The 14,984-nt window shown below is 40.9% G+C and overlaps 1 protein-coding gene across 1 annotated transcript in view; it reads left to right on the top strand.

Moving 5' to 3' along the window:
* Positions 1-14,842: 14,842 nt before the first annotated feature.
* The window catches only part of FOXK1 (forkhead box K1), a 106,333-nt gene continuing 106,191 nt past the window's right edge, over positions 14,843-14,984 (top strand). The window contains 1 exon segment of the mRNA XM_027874654.1: positions 14,843-14,979. Coding sequence (XP_027730455.1) covers positions 14,843-14,979 — 137 coding nt within the window.

Genomic DNA, 14,984 nt, shown 5'->3' with positions numbered 1-14,984 from the left:
CGCGCGCACGCGCAAGCATGAGTCTTTTTGGATCTCTAGTACTTAGCACTTAATAAATGTTTCTTAAATTTATTATTGAATTTGTTTGTTACAGGATAGGGATAGGGTCTGGACATTTGATCTCAATTGTACAAGGAACACCCAAAGGAGGAAACTTTCTCTACCTAAACAGGTCAGCACCTTCTCTGCAACTTGGTTTTTGTCTTTGTACCACCAGCATCTAGCACAGTACCTTGCACACAATTGGCACTTAATAAATGCTTATTGAGTGAATGAATGACTAATTGAAATGGGGTGATATTTAATCTCCTGTCTGCATACTGAAGATGTGAGACCACACATAGATAAGGATGCCATGAGACCATTGATCCAAAAAGAGGTCTAAAACCTCTACAAGTTTTGTGCCTAATAGAGCCTATGTCTCTACAGAAAGGGGCCCTGGCTAATATCCAGCTCCATTGAAAATGCTTGGGTCTATCCCTGCTGCAAGGAAATACATTAAGGTGTGAAAACACACCTTTCCTGTATAAGGCCCTCATTTCCAAAATTTCGTTTTCTTCACTGAAACACAGTTTGGATTTCTTTTATTTTTAAAATCAATATTTCTGTCGTTATTTTTCCATATAATCATTTCAGGTTGAGTTCTAAAGTAAGGATTCATAGGCTTTATAGCACTGATAGGGACCTTACAGATAATCCAGTTCAATCTTTTAATTTTATGGATGAAAAAAACAAGAAAAAAAATAAGGTAAAATGACTCATCTAGGATCACAAAGCTCACATCAGGACTAGAACTCAGGTCTTCATTCTTTGTAGTAAATTACAAAGTAGCTGAATTCCATGTTGTATGTTACTTATTGATAATGAGTTTTGGTTCTGGTAGATACCTGTTCAATACAACAAATATCTATTAAGCTCCTACTATGCGTAAGACTTTGTGTGAGGTGCTGGGGCCACAAAGATGAAAAATAGCATAGTCCCTGCTTTCAGGGAGCTTAAAGTTTACTTGGGGTGGGGATGGTACATGTGCATATATATTTACTAAGCACTTATTGTATGTCCAGGAACTGTGTGTGCTAAGCTTTGGGGGACACAGATACAAGCAGAAAAAAAGACAGTCCCTATCTGACACATAAAAGGAATAAAAAGAGGTGGGGAATAGTGAAGAAAGCCCAGAGTAGCAAGTGGAGCCTGGAGAGTAGCTGGCCAGGGCATTTTCCTTAAAATGGAGGTTCTGGGAGGAAACTGGGATGGAGTGTGTTTTCAGGGTGAGTAGCTGCTATGGTCTGATGGACAAAGTCCAGAAAATCAGGATTGAAACCCTGAGAGTAATGAAGACAGATGAGATGGCAGATGTAAACACTCTTTGCATGGTACAGCATGTTCTTTGTTCAGTCATTTTAGGCATGTCTGACTCTTCGTGACTCCATTTGGGGTTTTCTTAGCAAAGATACTGGAGTGATTTGCCATTTCCTTCTGCAACTCATTTTACAGATGAGGAAACTGAGGCAAACAGGGTTAAGTGATTTGCCCAGGGCCACACAGCCAGTAAGTATCTGAGGCTGGATTTGAACTCAGGAAGAAATGAGTCTTCCTGGCTCCAGACCTGGCACTCTACCACTGCACCACCTAACTTCCCTGCAACATATGGTATAACCAGTTAGATTCAGTATCAGAGACCTTGAGTTCATATTTCAGGTTTGCCATATTGTGAAAACTCAGGACTTGGGGAAAGTCACTTAAACATTCCAGTCCTCAGTTTCTTCACCTCTAACATGGGGTCCCTAGGCTGACAGAAATCCTCTGAGATTCCATCTGGTTCCTTGAGGGAAGGGTTTATTTTATTTTTGTCTTTGTACTTCCAGTGCCTAGCACAGAATCTGAGATATCATAGGCATTTAGTGAATGTTTGTTGATTGACCTTTGGATCCTACTGTAAATTTTCAAATCTCTCCATGAAGGACCCTTTACATACTGATATTTCTTTGGATTTTGCCTACTTTTGTTTTTCGTTTGGTGCAATAATTTATGCTGAATGTGTGTGATTAAAATAAAAAACGTTAAAACTGGGCACTAGTGCATCAGTATCCTATGATAGAAACCAAACAATGAAAACAAAATATCTTTTTCCCCTATCAGAATCATCTTAAGCAAGGTCAAAGCTAAATACTTTTATGAGAAATGGCCCTTCCATGGGCTACATTTGGGTAAAGTAGATGATCCAGGATGAGCTGATTATATTTGGTTTCCATGAGAAAGAAGAAAGCCAACTTGAATTGAATTGGACTTGTGCTTAGGAACTTCAAGCAGGCAGGGTTGCTTTTACTCCTGAAAGGGGCTTGGCAGACTCCGATATTGCTGGCTACATTCATCGGCCTCTTAAGCATTCACTAAATTGCCTGCATTACTTTCCTTAGCCCAGATGGTAACCTCTCACTACAACCTACGAGGGTGAAAAGTGCTGCAACAGCATGGTAATGAAATTCTGCCATCTTTTTAACTCTCCTGTGTCTGACGCCCTCTCTTTGATACAGCCTGATAAGTCTTAAAAAGGATTCTAAGCTTCCCTCTTCCCCTGTCCAGTAATATGCTGAACGCAACAAATTTGGTTCTTAAAGGGGAATCAGCATGGTGTACTTTTAAGAGAATAAGTTAAAGATTTAAAGCTGGAAGTCCAATTCCCCTCGTTTGACAAGTAAGAGTATGGATTTTACAGATGAGGAACTTAAGGCTCAGAAGGGTTAATTGACTTACCCAAAGCCATACACAACTAATTTACACAACTATGCTATACAACTAATGAATGGTGGGGGGGAGGATAGATTTGGGACTTGCATGGAAGTTTTCTGCCTCCTTATGTGGCATTTTTCCACTATAACTTATATATGACATTATTATATTTTGTATATATAATATTATATGTGTTATATCTATAACATTATATTCTTTTTTTAAAAAAAGAAAAGGCAAAAAACTTGTTTTTGTTTTTTTTGGTGAAGCAATTGGGGTTAAGTGACTTGCCCAGAGTCACACAGCTAGTAAGTGTTACGTGTCTGAGGCCGAATTTGAACTCAGGTCCTCCTGACCACTGCACCACCTAGCTGCCCTGAGGCAAAAAACTTGTAGTCTAATCTGTTTACTTATACAATGAAGGTGAATCAGAGAATAATAATAAATGGCATTTATATATACCTGGGTAGCATAGTGGATGGAGTGCCTGAAGTCAGGAGTTTGTCCTCCTGTCTTCCTGAGTTTGCTTCTGGCCTCAGATACTTGCTGGCTGTGTGGCCCTGGGCAAGTCACTTGAGCCTGTTTGCCTCTGTTTCCTCATCTGTAAAATGAGCTGGAGAAGGAAACGAAAAACCGCTCTAGTATCTTTGCCAAGAAAACCCCAAATGGGGTCACAAAAAAGTTGGACACAATTAAAAAACAACTGAACAATGACAAAAAGGACATCGAAAGTTTGACCTATTAGGAAGACTTGAAAAAATTTTGTCTCTAGGCACTGATCCCATGACCTGGAGTGAGGCATCTTCTAGTAATGACAAATAGTTATGTGGGAGCCTAAATTATATTTTTAAACTTTGAACTTAAGATCATTTTGTTGAAATGTAGTATCCTACCAACTACATATCTCCAGATTGTCATATTTATTTGATTGTAAACAGCTAAGAAAAAGTCAGTCAACAAATATTTATTAAGTACTTACTATGTGCCAGAAACTGTACTAAGTGCCAGGGTCACAAAGAAAGGCAAAATATGGTCACTGACCTTATGGAGCTCATATTCTAATGAGGGAGAAAACATGCAAATAACTATGTACATACAGTGTAAATGTGAGGTAATCTCAGAGGGAAGGCAGTGGAGGGCGAGGGACAAGAAAACAGAATGTTGGAAGCAAGTCTGTTTGTTCTGTCATGTTGGATAGCATTTATACATCAAGATTTGAGAATGAATGAATGAATGTATTCAGAACTGGGTGTAGGTTCCCGAGAATTCCTTTAAATACACTCTGGGTAGCCTCACAACCATGTATAAAGTTGGCTAGAGGAAGTAGATAGGGGGAATAAGGGCTACTATTTTTCCACCATTTATTTTCTTTGCCAGAAGGAGTGGTGGGAATGAAAATCTCTTGGCAACACAGTGACCATGATAATGTGAATGAAAAGTAACACTAAAAAGAAGCCAAACTCTGAGGAATCATGGTCCTGGAGAACAAAACATACCACCCTTCTCTTGGCAAAAAAAAACTGAAAACTGAAAAAAAAAACTCTAGGAAGTAGAATGCTGCACACATTGTCAGACAAGGTTGCTGCATTAGTTGTCTCTGATGAAATGTTTTTCTTTGTTAAAAGGGAGGATTCAGTGGGAGCTGAGGGGGAGGGTAAAGAAAGAGGAAAGGCTATCTACAAGAATGGTTGTGACATAAAAACAAGAAAAAGAAAGAGGATTAGGAGAGGAAAGAACAAAAGAAAATTTCTTCATGCCAGGCATTGGGATCCATGCCTATAATCCTTGCTACTGAGAAGGATGAGGTTGGTAGATAACTTAAGCTTGGTAGTTCTGAGATAGGCAGAAGGGGTGTAAGCAATAGGGCTAAGCCAATTGAATGCCTACCCTAAATCTAAGGAGGCCCTGGAGGATGGGGTGCAAGGCTGCCTAAGGTTGCAAATGGAGCAGGCCAAAGCTGCCATGATGCCCAGATGTGGGGGTCAGCCTCTAAACTTCCAATCAGGGTGAGATAGGGACACCAGTCTCAAAGAAACAAACAAAACCCACCACACACACAAAAGGAAACTCTCTTGGTAAAGGAATTTAACAGAAATACTTACCCCTTCCTCCCACTGTATTTTGTCTAGCTCAACGAGACTTCCATTTCGAGCAGTCATCTCTAGTAGGCCTCATGATGTGCAGATGTATGTGCTACAGAATCCTGTGAAAGAGGGGGCAGGTAGGTGGTGCAATGGATAGAGCACTGGCTCTGAAGTCAGGAGGACCTGAGTTCAAATCCAGCCTCAGACACATAACACGCACTAACTGTGTGACCTTGGGCAAGTCACTTAACCCCATTGCCTAGCAAAAAAACAAAACAAAAAAAAACAAAACCAGAATCCTGTGAAAGGCATTTTGTACTTGAAAAAGGAAGAGATTTAACTTAAAATGAAGACCTAAGTAGCTATTACTCTAATCTGCTTCTATTATTCATCCATCTTATTTTTTTCTTCTCTTCTGCCAGGTCAGTGCTGGGCTTATTAAGAATTTTTCCATTGTTACCATTAGCTTGTTGTTTGGTTCCTGGATAAAGATGTCAAGCATCAGTACTCAGCATGCAGCATTTATACCTTTCTCTAACTTAAAAACTCAGAGCATTCTGTCAAAGCTACATATCAACTGTATTTTGGTTTCCACAGATTTCCTGTGGTCTAAGAGCTAGGCATATTTTTTCCTGAATTATGGCTTAAGAAGTATATATAACTGCTATATGACATCCCTGCACCCAGGAAGAGAATAAATACTGATTTATCCTATATTAGGCAGTTTGAGTGAATGGTGCATGATTCTCTTAGTGCTTATTAGTGTGGTCACAGATGATAGTAGCAGGGCTTCTTAATCTTTTTCTATTTGTGAACCCTTTTTGCCCAAGAAATTTTCATGCAACCCCAGACATATAGGTATATAAAATAAGTATACAAATGAAACATTTACTGATAATAAATCATAAAGAAATTTATTTTAAAACAATACTTTGGTATACATATAATTTTACCATTTATTAAAGATGAAAATAAATTTGCATACTAATGAGATGGATGTGCTTGTTAATTTTTACATAAAGAATTAAATCTTGACAGAATATTTGATACTGCAGGTTGTAGAGCATCTTCAATGTTTGTCACAGTTGATCAATATTTTGATTTTATAATCGTCAACGCTGAGAATGCTGCTTCACATAAATACATAGCACAAAATGGCAGAAGTATGTTTAGGGCCATTTCAGAAATTGTTGGAAATTCCGTCCTAATCTCAAGCCAAAAATGCATTTAACAATTTTTTAGGAAACTCAAATTTTAAGCTTGTGTTGCTTGATAACTTGGCAAATTCTTCTTGAACTTTTAATGGCAGATAACCGATGTTTTTGATTTCAATTGAGTATGGTTTATGAACCCAACTTAGTTTTTGAGAATCAAAATTTGAAGGGAAATATTTCTGAAACTGTGTCTCCAGGCACTTCAGATGATGAATTATAACTCTTACAATTAAATTTTTGGGAAGGTTATTTTAGATTATAAAAGCATCTGTAGCTGTAAACCTTTCTAAAGAACCATTTTCCACCCTATTTTTCCATGTGTTAACATTTTTAGTAAAACTTTTAATTTTAACATAAATATGTTACAATTTTTCCCTTGAAGTGACAAGTTTAAATCATTGAGTTTTTTGAAAATATCTGACAAATAACATAGTTTTGAAAGCCACAAGTCATTAAGAAAAAAATTAACAAAATCTAATTTCTGCTCAGTCAAAAATATAACAACTTCATCTTTCAATTCAAATAATCTGTTTAAACTTCACCCTCTTGAAAGCCACCTTTACCTCTGAATGTAGTAATAAGCTTTTATAATCAGAGTCCAAGTCGTTATAAAGGTTTGAAAACAAATGACTGTTGCAGACATGTCTTTTACTGAAGTTAATGATTTTGATAATATCGTGAAGCAAACAGCTAACTCTGGTGATATTTTTTTTTGGCTACAAGTGCCTCCCAATGGATCATGCAGTGAGTAAAAGTGATATGTTCATTGCCACCAGCTTTAACTTTTGCTACAAATCCAAGATTCTTGCCCATCATTGGTCCAGCACCATCTGTACAGAATCCAATGTATTTTTTCCACCGCATACCTTCATTTGTGAAAAATTCATCGACTTTAAGATATATATCTTCCCCTCTTGTGTGCCCTTCCAGAGGGTGACGAAACAATAATTTCTTACGTATACTTCCTTCATACACATATCTTACATAAAGTAACAACTGTGCCATTTTAGAAACATCAGTTGTTTCATCTAACTAATTTTAAGCCTAGTAATAAGCTGCTGGAATTGGTCATTACTGATTTCAGAAATTCTTTTGGAAACAGTATCATTTGATAAAGGAATTTTATTAATTTCATCCCCATATTTTTTCCCATGAACTATTTCTGATATTTTAATAGCAGCAGGTAACACAAGATCTTCTATTGCATAGGGCTTTTTAGTTTTTGCAATTAATTAAGAAGTTTCCTAAGATACAAGTCAATACTTTTTGTTGACAGTCACAAATTTCTCAAAACACTGTTTTTGAAGATTTTATTTGAAGATTTTAAATGTCATTCAAAATATTCCTTTGGTTTATTGCAGTATGCTGCATGGTTGCTGTTAAGATGTCATTTGGCTGGTTTCATGCTCTCCTTGGCCAAAACTTCATTGCAAATTAAGCAAAGAGTTTTTTTTTTTTCCACACCATCATTGTCATTAGAAGTAAATCCATACTGCAAAAATGATTCAACATATTTTCTTTTTCTTGCCAATTTAGGTGTGCTACAACCTGGTAGCAAAGACTCTGCTTCATTGTCATCAGTATTTTTACCTCTTCTGTCTAAATTTAGCCACTTATCCATAACTGAAAAATATTTTTGTCCTAAAATATAAATATTGCTAATGATTTCTTAAATAAACACTAGTTTTAGGCCATGAAATTACATTTATTTGTGCTTAATTTAAAAAATTGATTTTCACACTTTCATATGCATACAACAGTGATGGTGGAGAAATATTATAAAAAGGCTTTTGTCTTTACTTGCAATTAAACACTTAACTTTCTGTAAAAGAAGGAGATAACAGCCATTTTTAAAACCAAACATTCTAACACAATACAATCCAAAGATATCAATTTGATACTTACATGTGAAGAATGATAGGAAAATATTTAATCTTTATTTTCCATAATTAAACTATTACGTTTCTGTAAAAGCAGAAAACTTTGTATGCACAGTAAAAACACTGTGATTCATGACATACCATAGTCTCAAATCTGAGCCGAGGTGTTTCTGGCAGTGTTCATTGGTATTGCATGGTGTGACAGCATGCTCAGTGCAAAGTGTGCATGTTGTAGGATCAGAACCAAGGATGCAGTGAGGTTGCATGATGCAAGACGGACACGTGCTGCCAGAAACACCTCAGATTCATTACACATTTGATTTTGGATTGATTTTTGGTTGTTCCGTGTTCAGAAACCTTTTACTATTGCCAGATTTTTCACAATCCCCACATTCAGTTACATGACCCATATGGGGTCATGACCCACAGTTTAAGAAACAGTGAATATAGATATTGTGGTATCATTGAAAGAGGACTGGACTTGAACCAGAAGAGTTGGGTTCAAATCCTGGTTTCAGAATGGTAATTAAGGCAGAAAGCAAACAAGACTTTGAGATATATGAGATGTACTTCCTCCTGAACCATTCTCCACCAGCCTTCGGGGCATGACCTGACAAGCCCCATTCCCTCACCTAGCCCAGGGCTCCAGGTCACAACCCCTTGGGTTCTTTCCTTCTCCTGACTCCTCCTGAGGACTCAAAAGAAACATTTACATCACAGATCAAGAACTGGAAGAGGACCTAAAGGCCAACTAGTCTAAAACTCATTTTATAGATGAAGAAACTGAGGCCCAGAGAGCTTAAGTAATTTGGCCAAGGTCACACAGGTAGTAAGTAACCAGGATTCAGTTCCAGATCCTCAGACAGCAAAATCCAAGCTTCTTTTTTCTGAGGGCAAGGACCAGATAGTTATGGCATAAGGACAGGGGCCAGACTGTCTAGGTGATGGGTTCCCTTCTCTTCCAGTATGACTACATTTGTGGTTGCACTGTCTTCTCACCACCTCTCCACATATCCCTCATCCCCAACTATATTTGCCTTGGGCACAGGCACAAGAATTCCAGTCACTTAAAGTCCGTGGGCTTAAGTTTCCTCATCTATAAAATGTAGGTGACAATAATACTAGCTCCACCTTCAAAGGATGGTCATGAGGATTTAATGAAAGGTATATAAACCTGAGAGTGCAATATAAATGAAAACCATGATTATTCTGAGTGCCTCATTCCTACTTTTTAAAAACCCTCAGCTCCTTCTTTCACTATCTAGACAATTGCCAATGTCAGTACAGCTACTGCCTGGTCACAACCTGGAAGAGATGGGAAATTTCAGGGTAGTATGAAGAATGCAGGGAAAGTTAATAGAGGTAATCAAAGGTTTAGAGCAGACCTGCACAACATACTCACAGAGTACAAATGGCCCAAGGGTCGTATGTTATGCATGCCTGGTTTAGAGTATGGTAGTTGGGGATAATGTAGTTAGGAGCAGCTAGGTGGCACAGTGGATATGGCACCAGACCTGGCAGGAAGATCTGAGTTCAAATTTGGCCTCAGACACTTTACAGCTGTGTGACGCTTGGTAAGTCACTTAACCCCTTCTTGCCTCAGTTCCTCATCTATAGAATGGAGACACACTGGAAAAGGAAATGGCAAACCACTGCAGTGTCTTTGCCATGAAACCACCATGGACTTTATTCATGGAGTCACGTAGAGTCAGATACAAATGAACAACACGTTGGAGGTGTAGCAGGAAATGGTATGAGATGAAATGAAATGGATTGTAGATCTGCAGCCTGAAGGTTCTTCATGAGCCATCTAGTTCAACCTCCTCATTTTACAGATGAGGAAACTGAGGTCTAGGGAAATTTAAGTGTATGCAGCTAGGTGGTACAGTAGATCTATCTAGACTGCACTGGACCTGGAGTCAGTAAGACCTGAGTTCCAGTGTATCCTCCAATACTTACTGTGTGACACTGGGCAAATCCTTTAACTTCTATCAATCTTAGTGTCCTTATCTATAAAATGGAGATAATGATAGCACCTACCTCTCAGGATTGTGAGGATCAAATAAGATAATATTTGTAAAGCACTTTGCAAACCTTACAATGTTACATAAATGCTAGATATTGTTATTAAGCATAAAGGCAGGGTCAATTTTGTAAATCAATCAAACCAACCCATCCCATTTAACCCTGATACCTCAACCAGGTGAGAACACTTATTTATTGAACTAATACATCATAAACTTTAGACTAAGTGTGGGAAAAGTCCTTGATTAACTGGAGTAATGTTGTACAGGAGATGTGTTCAGATTGGCTGAGAAAAACTTGGTCACACCCTATGGGTAATCTATTTTAAAACCGAGCGAGTTCAGTCCCAAGGGTCTGGCAGTAGAGAGGAGAGAATATTCTGACTAAACCCCTGAGAAGAAATTTATTTTCAGGGCAAAGGGAGGAAAAGTGTAGCCCTGGGCCTCACTCTCTAGCTTCTCCCTATCACTCCTTGATTGGAGAAGGGCGTTGTAAGTTTTGAAGGGTCTACAGGATTTTGGGCTTCCCATTTTACCATCAGCATCTTAATAGCATCCTCCGAACAGCTGATGGTAGTATCTGTATCAGAAACCAAGGACAGATTAAATGAGGTGAGAGAAGCAGATTCAAGACTCTACAAAAACCCTAGCAGAAATACATCACCCTACCTAAGGGGAGCATATTGAGGATGCTAATGAAAAGGACTTCGAAACACTATAGTCCTCCTTTGACTATTGTACTGTCTAAGCTTGAACCCCCTGCACTCTGTATGCACTTTGTCACAGTCTTGGGTGAGGGGGAGGAAGATGTTCTGTACCAACTATATTACTATATATCCCTTCCTAAAAACTTGTTACATCCTGCTGACTAATTGATATCAATGGATAATTATGAAAGAAAGCTAGGGGCTTGTGAGCTAAAGCATTAGAAAAACAACTCAGTTAATAAACATTTATTAAGCATTTACTATGTGCCAGGCACTGTGACGAGGACAAAGAGCACCCCTGACATTGGGGACAGCCAGAGAGAATGCCCAGAGCTGAGAGATGGAGTGTGTTTGTGGAGTAGCAAGGAGGCCAGAGTTACTGGATTGCAGAGTACAAGGTTAGGAATAAGGTGAAAGACTGGAAAGGAGGGGGCTAGGTTAAGAAGGATTTTTGAACACCAAACAGAGTCTTTTGTATTTGATCCTGAAGGCAACAGGAGGCCCTCGGAGTTTGTTGAGTATGTGTGGGTAGGTGGGGGTCAGAGCTGCACTTGAGGCCAATCATACTGGTGGCTGAATGGAGGATGGACTGGAGTAGGGAGATTGAGGCATGCAGGCCCACCAGCTGACTATATATCAATGTTTATTGACTGACAATCCCGGTGTAGGGGCTAATTCTACCTGAGGGGATGTATTAGCATATGTCGTCTGGGAACCCACCCTGCCAGTATAAATGGGGTCAGGAAGATAAGTCCAAGCTCACTTGGGATATATACCTAAGTTTATACAAGAAGTAAGCATCAGAAGTAGGATTTGAATCCAGGTCCTCTAACTTTAGAATCTAGGTAGCATTGTCAAGGAGGTAAAGTGTAGTGCAAGAGGGCAGAAGAATTGCACCATTGAACACGTCCTTACTGTCATGCTGGTAAGCACAGGTCTCTAACTTTAGTTTGGTTGATGGGGGAAGGCAGAGGCAAATAGCTAGGCCTATGCTAGGTCCTCCAGAACCTTGCTCTCTCTATATAACCTACTTCTTACACAGTTATGAATAATAGCTTTCAAATACAGCACAGCTTCTCCTCCTGGGAGCCTTGAGGCTCTGTTACTCCTAACCCCTGCTCTTCAAACTCAAAGCCTGAGTATTGTGGTGTTCCAATTGGTCATCATTGCATCAGTCTTCCTCTTGAGTGATCCTTATTTTCATTTTCCTCTCTGTGACTGTCTTATGAGTCAGCTTTAACACGCCCTCCAGACCTGGAAGGGTGAGAGGGGATTTCAGTTTCCCACATTTTAGTTCCTTAATAGCTTTGCACAGACTGCAGATTTTGCCCTCTCTGTTGAAACTGTCAATAAATACTATAACTTACTGTTCAAGGGGAAAAACACCAACAGCAACAACAACAGCAAGCAATTAAATGGGTACCCATGACTTTACATAAGGCCATGAGGTTTCTGGCCCATGAGTTGTTCTTTGTATCATTACCCAACCTATTTCTTACATTGAGAGGAGAGTCATTGCTTAGCTTTCTATCAATTTGTATGTAATCCTGCATGTTTAAATTTCAGCTCTTCAGCAAGGACTGGGATACATGAGAGCACACATATCCTTTTTGTTACAAAACAGATGTCACTAAGAAAATAAGAAGTCTTGGTTGCAGTCTAAAGGTCACTTTTAAAAACGTGTCTTTTTTTAAGAGTAGGGCAGTTCTGAAATGGTATATCTGGCAGTGGTGATGGTGGAAGAGTTTTTTGACTATCAACCCCAAGTCCTTTCTCCTTTCAGGGTTGCAGTGGAGGACACGGCGAAGGAGAAGAAAGAAAAGCCCATGTAGGGTCGTATTGTAAGTCTGAAGGATTATATAGGTCCCTGAAGGCTCTAGTGAGCCCATACAGCTTGTGTCAATGTAATATTAATATTCTGATATTATGTTATTCTCAGCACTTGCATGGGGCCTGGGAGTTTTCACTTTTTTTTTTTAGAAGATACTTAGACATGAAACACATTCTGACACTTCCAGGGAAACTTTATTATTCCAGGGAAAGATTTATTAAAAGTATGTGACATGAACATGGTTTCTGTAAATTCAGAGTTTAAATAAATAGGCCATAAATTCCATATACAAATCTTTTTTTTTCTTTTAATAGCAAAGTTAGCCTATAGCTTTTCTACCTTCTTCAGGGATTCATAAATAGGCTCTGGTTCAGAGTGGGCAGTGAAGTGAATAGAGGTCTGGGCCTAAATTCAAGAAGATTCACCTTTGTGAGTTCAAATCTGGCCTCAGATACTAACTAGCTGTGTGACCCTGGGCAAGTCACTTCACCCTGTTTGCCTCAGTTCCTCTCCTGTAAAATGAGCTGGAGAAGGAAATGGCAAACCACTCCAGTAGCATTGCTAAGAAGACCCCAAATGGGATCACACTCGGAGAAGACTGAATAACTGGTTCAGAGTCAGTGTGGTACAGTGGAAAGGCTGGAAATGGTGTTAGAGAGCCCAACTGCCTGTCCAGGGTTCAAATCCCTGTTCTTCCAATTATGTAAGACCAATGGGCAAATCATTTCACTTCCATTGTATTGTGAATTACCTAATTGTAAATCACCTAAATTTTTTGCAAAGCTTTTTTTTTTTTTAATCTCAGACTAGTCTTGAGGATATGGATTAGATGAGAACACAATTAGATGGATACAGAACTGGTTGGCTGGGCAGATTCAGAGTACTTGTTTTGGTTCACTGTCAACATGGCAGGCTATCATCAGTGGAATACCCCAGAGACATATCTGTGCTTAGTCCTTTGCTGTTTAACATTTTTTTAAATCAAAAACGAAGTTTAATAACCCTGCAGGTCCACTTCCACCTATGATCCATAGGGTCCAATCCTATTTCACTTAGCCAAATCTCTTTAAGGGTGCTTCAAGAAGGGAGAGAAGTAAAATCACATTTTTCGAACCAAAAATAGAGATACATGGTCTGACAATAAGGATATTAAAAGCTCATTAAAAGTGTGATTTCATTTTTTGAAACTGAGAAAATCCAGTCTGGAAAATCCAGTACATGTCACCATGAAACATACAAATGTAACACAAGCCTTTTTTCCCACTTAGTACTTGAATTTGGGCAAGTTATTCCAAGTTTCTGCACCTGTTTCCTCATTTGTAAAATGGGAGGGCTAGATGAGGTGGCCTCTAAAGTGACCTTCCTACTCTAAATGCATTACCTAGAGGCAGATAGGTGAAGTGGACAGAGGAGTCAGGAAGACCTAGGTTCAGACACTTACTAGCTGTGTGCACCTGGGAAAACCATTTAACCTATCTATCTCAGTTTTCTCATCTATAAAATAGGGATAATAATTGCCACTACCTCCCAGGATAGTTGTAAGGATAAAATGAGATACTGGCAAAGAGCTATGCCGGAGCTATGTATGACGATGACTCTGCGTAGGCCCACAGGGCACCTTATCAAACCTCTACATTTTCGTGCTTGGCCAAGGTCCAAGGCCAGCTGAGAGAAGGGGTTAGCCTGGGTAACGCTGCCTCTCCTCATTCCCGTTCCTTTCCCTTCCTGGGTGTTGTCTGAATTGGCTCAGAGGCTGGCCCTGCTTCCGGCTAAGATGGTTTACAGATCGCTGCCAGGATGGAGAGCAGGGCCAAGCCCACCGAGAGCACATGGGCCCGCATCCTGAGCCCCCGCGGGAGCCGAGCTCAGCCCCAGGGGGGCCGGCCTGCCTGGGAGTGTCACTAGCACGGTGCCTCGTGGCACGCTTGCTCCCTGCCTCTGCAGTCCGGCCCAGCATGGCTGTCCCGCGTGGGCTCCTGAGACCGAGGAGGGGGGTGGCTATGATCACATGCCGGGGCCAAGGGTCCGCATCTCCGCCCCCCGTCACCCAGGGCCGCACCACCAGCTCCGCAGGGAAGCCCGACCCCGGCTCTCCGGGCTCAGCCAGGCAGCCCGGCCCGGAAAGAAGGCAAGGCTTGGCGGGGCGGGGCGGAGCTTAGGCAGCGAGGCTGTGCGGCGGCTCGGCGTGGCTCCGTTCCGGGAGCCGGCGCGGTCCGCTCCGGGTTTCTGCGCCCACCTCCTCCCCCACCCGGCTCGGCCCGGCCCGGCCTTTCCTCTCTGTCTCTCTCCCTCTCTCCCTCCCTCCACCGCCCACCCTTCCCCCTCCCCTCCGCCCGAGCCGCCGCCTGGGGCCGATCCGCGCAGCTCCGAACATGGCTGAAGTCGGGGAGGACACGGGCGCCCGGGCCCTGCTGGCACTCCGCTCGGCGCCCTGCAGCCCGGTGCTGTGCGCCGCGGCCGCCGCGGCCGCCGCCTTCCCCGCGGCGCCGGCGCCTTCGCTGCCGCCTCAGCCCC

This window comes from Vombatus ursinus, unplaced genomic scaffold (assembly GCF_900497805.2).
Source record: "Vombatus ursinus unplaced genomic scaffold, bare-nosed wombat genome assembly UNPS02014807.1, whole genome shotgun sequence".
Classification (NCBI taxonomy): domain Eukaryota; kingdom Metazoa; phylum Chordata; class Mammalia; order Diprotodontia; family Vombatidae; genus Vombatus; species Vombatus ursinus.
This window is presented reverse-complemented; position numbering and strand designations above follow the sequence as displayed.